We start from the raw sequence: 7,980 nt of genomic DNA on the forward strand, positions 1-7,980 counted from the left end.
CTGATACCCTGGATCCTCTCCAGACACAGCTGTATGAGCTCCACCAGTCAGGACAGGAGGCTCTATTGTACACAGAGAGGGGCGGGAGGGGGGAACAAGCTACCCAGCCATGGGATTGAAGCTGATACCCTGGATCCTCTCGAGACACAGCTGTATGAGCTCCACCAGTCATGAGATAATGCTCTACTGTACACAGAGGGGGGCAGGAGGGGGGAACAAGCTGCCCAGCCGTGGGTTTGAACCTGATACCCCGCTTGATCCTCTCCAGATACAGCTGAATGAGCTCCACCAGTCAAGACAGGAGGTTCTACTGTACACAGAGAGGTGCAGGGGGGGAAACAAGCTGCATAGCCATGGGGTTGACCCTGATACCATGGATCCTCTCCAGACACAGTTGTATGAGCTCCACCAGTCAGGACAGGAGCCTCTACTGTACAGAGAGAGGTGCGGGAGGGGGGAACAAGCTGCCCAGCCGTGGGGTTGACGCTGATACCCTGGATCCCCTCCAGACACAGCTGTATGAGCTCCACCAGTCAGGACAGGAGGCTCTACTGTACACAGAGAGAGGCGGTGGGGAGAACAAGCTGATACCCTGGCTTCTCACACAAACCTTAAAATCACGTAATAGGTTTATTCCATGCTGAAAAAAAGAAGAAAGAATACACATTCCATAGGAATCAGTGCCTTTATATAGCGCCTTTAAAGGTGGCTTCTCAAAGCGCCTTACGGGATAAAAACAACAAAAACAAAAATATTGTTTTCCATTGCACTTTGACAGATCATCTTTAAATCAATTGTTGATTTAAAGTTTGACAGTAAATGTTTATATTGTAAAGCATACAGCCGGCATTTCTTTCTAAAAATTAAAAAAATTGTTTGCGCAGTCTAAGAGGGGGGGGGTCTGCTGACAATCCCCCATACACTCAAGTGAAATATTAATAACCCCAATGTAAACAGCGTATTTACAATTTGTTGATAATAAAAATGTTAAGTTCTCTAAGACTTTGTGATACTTTACCCAGGGAGCTGTGTAAGCATGCGTGGTGACTATTCATTGTTATTAAAAAATGACTTAGATTCGAACATGTTGTGATATTTAGAAATATAAAAAGTCAATTAATTGTCCATAATATTGCTATTTTATTTTTTCAAAGAAATGCTTGTTAAAAGAAAAGTCATAGCACAGGCTGGATTTGAACAGCCAACCTCTCGCTTACAAGTTCAGCACATGAATAGAATTATATCATTATTAATTTCTTTAGATATGCGATTCCATATTATATTCCCTATTAATCAAATTCTAAAAGTATGCTTGTTTGCTCCTGTATTGAGCGTATTTGCAGAAAAGCTTAAAACTACCACTTTTTATACACACGTTATTTCACATGTTAGTTAAAGACTTCGATGCTTAATATTGTTTAGGGAGAAATGGAATACTGGTGTGTATTTTTGTACCGAGACCAGCCATATACAGTTTACATACTGTAATACTGTATGTTTATGTTCCAAAATTAATATCATTTATGGCCTTCACACGCGTTATAATCCTATTCTTTTTATGCTCAGCTACTAAGATTTCCCTTCAGTGGTAAAATTCCATATAAATATTTAATACTTAAACGGGCACAGTAAAGACATTAAATATACATATACATACTGTATACAGTACAGTTTGCATACAGTAATATGTTTATGTTCCTAAATCAATATCTCTTATGAGCATGCAAAAGGCATGGTGAATTGGAGATTCTCAAAAATGACTGTGCTTTGCATGATTGGAAACAAATGCGTGATTGGATCAACGAAATGCTGTGGTGTTACTTTTACAAAGACGGTCAATGAAAAAAAGAATGTGGACCAGGGCAATACTTTGAGTTTACAGCTTGTCCAAGGTCATTCATTAGAACATGTGGTATTATGCGGTACTATGCGAGAATACACGGTATTAATATGGTAACTTGTGTTACACCGCGATAAGCACACCGCAAAATAATGCGGTATCGCCCGCTTGTTTTGAATGGCTGCATCTGTATATCCCTGCTAGTGATGATGACCATGGTCACCTCACCCTCGCAATACACCGGCTGAAAGAACTTAAGAACAGGGTAAATCAAGAACAGGGCATTGGCAATGAGTTCCCCTTCTTTTCATGGTTAAAATCATTTTTTGGGTCATGGGGACTGTTTTTCTTAAAGCTATTCATGCCTGTTGTAATGTTTTTGCTGTTGTGCTGTTGTCTGACTAGGGTGACCCCTATGAGGACTCTGTGGTATGAACACATTTAAGGATAAAAAGGAGGGAATGTAATGAAAAGTTACTGAGAAAAAGTGTTTTATTCTATGTTGTTTACGGACAGAGCTGTGCTGCAGAAGCAGCTGGATACTTAGAACAAAGTGTGATAGCACCCAACTTGTCAAGGGCACAGGATGTTTTAATACTGTTTATCTCGGCTGCTTGAAGAAGGGAGTGTGAGAAACCATTTGAATAACTGCTCTTCTTTGCTTAAAGCAAAAACTGATAAGGAATGGAAAATGACTGCTTTGCCTGTCCTTGAAGTGTTGCATCAGCTTAAAAAAGATATAAAACAAGGGGTCTCCCTGCTTGCTTTTGAATCACCTTTCACTTCTCTGCGCAGACAGGTGATGGCTTTTTCCCATATTGCAAAATGAATAAAGACCTTACTGAGTGAATGAGAATACCTCTCCTGGCTAAATCCCTTACAACTTGTTCGAAATGCAGTACGGCCATATTTCATATCAACCCACAGATGCATTCCATAAACACTAGAATTCTGGTTGTACTTAAATTGACCTTATACGTTTTGGATTATGTTTAACCTTCTTCAATTTCTTTCATTTCTTCAACCATATTTTGAGATGATTACGTTTACAGAAGCAAATATTATTCAGTGCTTTTTCTTCACTCCTTTAATCAAACCCACATTTCTATAAGGAGGGCCATTGTGAAACTCCCCAAAGTGAGCTGAATTAATCTTTTATTCTTCACACCTGCGAAGTCATTCCTTCATTGTGAAATATGAAGGCCTTTCATTATTCACATATACTACAACATCTGAAAATAATAGGTCTTGAAATAGTTGAATGAAAGAAAATCCTGAATAACTCCTTCAAATCCGTGTTACACTTTCATCAAGTACACACACTTTGAATGTGATGAACTATAAAAAGTTATTTTAACCATACCCAATGTAGCTCGGGAGTGCGATTGCATACACAATCATGTTTTCAGTGTTTGGACATCAGCCGTACATCAGAACAATCATTTCACTAACACAGCTCCATGTTGAGTGACTTCCCTCCAAAAACACAAAGTCACTTTCCCTTAGCAATTATTGCATGGATTTAGATCATCTGCCTTCTGCATCAAGCCCTGTATGATATACTGTACAAAGCCAAGCTTTGGGATAGTGCTTTGTTTGGATCCTTGTCTTCATCCTTTTGGATCCCAGGCTGCTCATTTGCAAATGTATTTTGACATTAATTATAGTGACTATAGCAATGAGGTGGCACTGTGGTTCACAGAGCTGGGGTCCTGGGTTCAATTCCTGGGGTGCAGTCTGGATGGAATTGTATGTTCTCCCTTCATTTGTGTGGATTTCTTCCAGGTGCTCCAGTTTCTTCCCACAGTCCAAAGACATACAGTACTAGTAGGTTAAGGTGCAACTACAGTCCCAATTTTGCAGACACAAAAGTATTTAATTTCAGTCACAAAATAAAATCATTGACATTTTAGAAAAAACTTTACAAACTCAAAATTGAGCACAAAATCATGAACTTTGTGAAAGTACTATAAGTTATGCCATGTTGTAACAAATTCGCATTCAAGTTCCACACAAATTGCGATGTGATGCAGCCTTTCCTGCTCACTAATCACTGTAATGACTAATGCAATGTGATGTAGGAGAGAAAAGGTATAGGTTATGCAGCAAACATTTCACTGCAAAAAACATTCCATTCAAAGGTTCTTTATGCAGAGTTAACAAAATATTATTATTTATTGGCAAAAACGTAAAAAAGTTGAGAGTAATATTTCCATTGGATTAAACGAGATGTATTCACAAGCCTGCTCCTTTACAATGTTATAGGGCCACATCAGATTACAGGAAGTTTTGCTGCCTCGTTCTGAATCGCAGAACATGGTAATTCTTTAACCTTGAAATGTAGTCTATTTTGTGATGTAAATTGGAGGTTTTACAAGTTATTGTGTTCCCCTTTAATTGGCTTCTGCGAAAACTGGCCTCAACACCGTATTCGATAAGGCACTTAGAAAACAGATTCATGCGTGGACCACAGCAATGTCCCTTTACTGAGAGCCAGCAATCAACGGATGTGTCTGATCGTGAATGGTTTTCCCTGTTGTTTGTTGTATTACTCGGTGTTGCATTTTAAGCTGTGCATGAGGCAGGACCCGGAGGCTGCTGCTTCTGCTGGGATTGAGGAAGAGCTGAGCGCCATGTAAGGCAAAGACACTGCGTTCCACTTTATCAGGTGCCTGGAGTGTAAGAGCTGAAGATAATATTGAGTCAGATTAATCCCAACATATTTCAAATATTATGAAAATTAAATAAATTAAATCAAATAACTTTCATTAAAAAAATCAATCACTCTTTACCTTACTTTTTCAGTTGTTTTTGAGGAAAATTGATGCAGAGAATGTGTGAATACTACTTTTTGATGGTTCCAAGGCCAATGTGACCTGTTCTATTGCCTGCTAATTATACGTTGCAGGTTGAAAAATTATTTTTAGGAGGTCAAGGTGTATGAATGATAAGAACAGCTTGAAATTTATTTTCACGGTCGACACACATTTTCGCAAGGGAAAAAAACTGAAATAACCACAGTTACGCAAACACCAGTCCACCAAAAAAAAAACATTTTATTAAAACAAGGTAACATTTTTTTTATCATCATATGGATGAACTGTGCTAAATATATTTCTAAAAAGAAAAAGCAGGACGTGAGTCGTGAGCCAAGATCATGACTCTTTTGCTCTTCTTCACATCAGTTTTCATGTGGGAGGAGGAGGAGGAGGAGGGCGGCTCCTGATGTGCTGACACTTGGGGATGTGCCTCTGTGCCGGCTTGGGGGCAAAGCGCCGGCCTCAGTGAGGGCAGGGCACGTAGTCGGGGTTTGGATTCGCGGGGGGCTGGGGCAGGTTCACAACCTTCCCTCCTTGCGTGATCACCTGCTGCAGCTTCCTGGCCTGTTTGATGCTCCGAATGAAATCCTCGTGCTTCTGCCTCCAGTTGTTCTTTCTCAGCTGGGAACAGGAAATGAAACCAATGAAACAGCTTCCAGAAAAAGTCCAGACTAGCACTGCGTACACAGTCTGGTCACAAACCATTCACAAGGCAAGAAAATATCAATACAGTAATAACTTAGCTTTCTGGGGCTACCTTTCAGGTCATTGGGTAGAGAGTACAATTTAGTTATTTTTTTTTTCCCGTGAGTGCTATTTGCTTGATATCTCATGTACATTTTTACAACAGAATTCAGAAGTCACTAAGACCCATTTATTCTGTCTGGCAAATGTGCCTTTGCGGCAGTTTTTCAGAAGAGTACTTCATAAAACACTTATTTATTGTTTACATTGATTTGTAAGCTGCGTCTGACTCTAGGAGAAAACAACGGAAGCTTGGAAAGAGTTTAAGGATAGCCCTTACCACGATTGGCGGTTTAACCTTCTTCTTATGGATGTATGTCTCCAGTTCTGTTCCCTTGGCCCTGTGCTTGAAAGAGTCAAAAACCTTCCTCTTTGAATTCTGAAGCTTCTTGCAGATCTTGCTGTGTTTCTCCAACCTCTCTACAGCAAACTTCCTGTGACACAGTTCACAGGGCACCAGCTGAGGGTTTCCACTCTGGCTATTCTCATATGGAAATTGCTCAGCGGTAGGGCACATCAGACTTGTAGGGGACAAATATCTGTTTTCCACTGACAGAGTTTGTTCATCCAGAAATGAGGTGTTATTTCTGAAGTGGGCCTGCGCAGCCTGTGCCGCTGACACGTCGCTTTCAGGGAGCCTTGCTTTCTTGAGATACTTTCTCCTTCCACAGGGGACGTCTTCTAGCCCACGGTTGCAAGGGCTCACTTGACGTCTCTCCTGATGGGAAAGCGCAGAGGGAAAGTGCGATTCTGCGCATCCGCCATCTTCCATTGGAGAAGCATAATCAAGGTTGTCTCCTCTGAAAGGAAGGGCTTTCCTTGGAGTGAAGGCTTTTTGCTTCTCCATTCTGCAGGTCAGAAGAGGCACGGCCTTAGAGCGGTGGTTGGCCCACGGTCCTCTGGGGCGAAGCTCGCTCTGCCTCGCCTGGAGTGTCTTCCTTCGGGTTCGGAGTCCTCTATTTTCCCTTCCGGCCACCTCTCTAGAGTCTTCCATCTCTCTCTGAACCATCCTCAGCTCCTCCTGAGCTCTGAAGAGCTTCGCCTGCATCATGGCCTCCTTCTGGCGAATCTCGTCCTTCATCATGGCCTCCTTCCTGCGCATCTCATCCTGCAGGCTGGCCTCCCTCCGGCGATGCTCCTCCTTCAACGCTGCCTCTGCCTCGGCCACTTTTCGTAGCTCCTCTTGCAACTGAAAGTGCTCCTTCCCATTGGCATGAGAAGGGCATTGCCCTGGAGGGGTCGCCACCATGGGGAGGACAGTCCTGTCCTTAGGTTTGCATACTCTTGAGCCCCTCCTGCCCGGCCTCTCGCAGGGCCTCTCATGACCATCCTGAGGCGGGGTGGGGGCAAACAAGGAATCACTCTGTGCTTCCGGGCGGTCCAAAGCCCGAACCTCACCAGGGCCGGAGACTTTCCTGTTACCCATAGGCTTCAGGGGGTAAGACCGATCATACCCCACAATGTTCTTCTCGGGGCCCTGTTGGGCTTGGAAGCGATAGCTGTTCCCCGTCTTCTTCTCCGCAGCGTATTTCACATATTGGAAAGATTTTCTCATCTTCTGTAGAGCTGCCTCCTGCCGCCGATTGTACATGGCAATCATTTTTTTCTCCTTTTCCTGCATCAGTTTCTCTTGGAAGGTGTCCTTCAGAAGCTGTATCTTGGGAGGCGGGCAGTACGTGGAGATCAGATCCTGTCGCCTTAAGGGCGTGGGTCGATTCGAGTCTGTGTCCTTCGGGGAGGGGGACAGAGCACCAGGCTTAGGACTGGGCTCCATTGGCAAATGAGATATGAGCTTTGTTTCCCACGTATCTGGAAAAGGCAAAAATGGCAAATACATGATATCCTGCACAGTCTAGTATGGTCTAATAGAAAAGAATAAAAAAAACAATTCAGGAAACACACAACGTTTTAATATTAAACCTAATGGTGTTGAATGCTGCATGCTGAGTCAGTAGGAGACAGATCCTAAACATAAACATTATAATAAACATTTGTTTCCCAAATAACATTCTCAATGTTCAGAATGCTTAAAGTCACGAGCTTTTTTAAAAATGTTTAACTGAAACCTGGAAATGTACTATTTCATTTCAAAGCTTGTATTATATCTATGATATAAATGTTTTTTTTATATATAAAATTAACCCATTATGCAACAGGGGTTTGAGCAAAAGTCACTGTGAATAAGGGAATTTATCAATATTAATTAGCCGTTTCACTACATTATAGATAGCTGAAGGATTATGATACAATATATCGATTTTGCTACAAATTGACAAGCATATTTGATGACACTTACCAAACAAGTTTTAAACAGCGGAGAAATAGTTCACCACGACGATAGCAATGCAATGTTTAACTGCATCTCCCTATGTGATATATCTGTATTTGGGTATATACAGATCACGTAATTCAGGGAGCACTGTTACGTCAGGTCACCAACCATTATTACGACGCTCATATGTCATAGAGCTCCTTAGGATGTTTGTATAATCTTTATCCAAATTTTCATATGGCCGCAGTTACGGCGTTTATTTTACAGTTAATGTAACAGGGTGTCATTATATTTTTCTGTCTTTA

General features: G+C 41.7%; 1 protein-coding gene across 1 annotated transcript; it reads right to left on the reverse strand.

The window, feature by feature from the left end:
- Positions 1–4,882: 4,882 nt before the first annotated feature.
- Positions 4,883–7,734, reverse strand: LOC138226662 (zinc finger C2HC domain-containing protein 1C-like). Its single transcript, XM_069186273.1, has 3 exons — positions 7,700–7,734; positions 5,684–7,212; positions 4,883–5,280 (listed from the first exon to the last, which is right to left on the reverse strand). The coding sequence occupies exons 2-3, from the start codon at positions 7,175–7,177 to the stop codon at positions 5,122–5,124; spliced, it is 1,653 nt and encodes a 550-aa protein (XP_069042374.1). The 5' UTR covers positions 7,178–7,212; positions 7,700–7,734; the 3' UTR covers positions 4,883–5,121.
- Between the last annotated feature and the right edge of the window lie 246 nt (positions 7,735–7,980).

Source organism: Lepisosteus oculatus, unplaced genomic scaffold, assembly GCF_040954835.1.
Source record: "Lepisosteus oculatus isolate fLepOcu1 unplaced genomic scaffold, fLepOcu1.hap2 HAP2_SCAFFOLD_148, whole genome shotgun sequence".
Lineage (NCBI taxonomy): Eukaryota > Metazoa > Chordata > Actinopteri > Semionotiformes > Lepisosteidae > Lepisosteus > Lepisosteus oculatus.

Bases quoted from the DNA above. Each gene is read 5' to 3' on its own strand.
- LOC138226662 (XM_069186273.1), bottom strand. From the start codon at position 7,177: ATGGAGCCCAGTCCTAAGCCTGGTGCTCTGTCCCCCTCCCCGAAGGAC. The intron at 5,281-5,683 runs GTAAGGGCTATC...TCCTGTTCCCAG, and splicing joins AGGTTAAACCGCCAATCGTG to CTGAGAAAGAACAACTGGAG.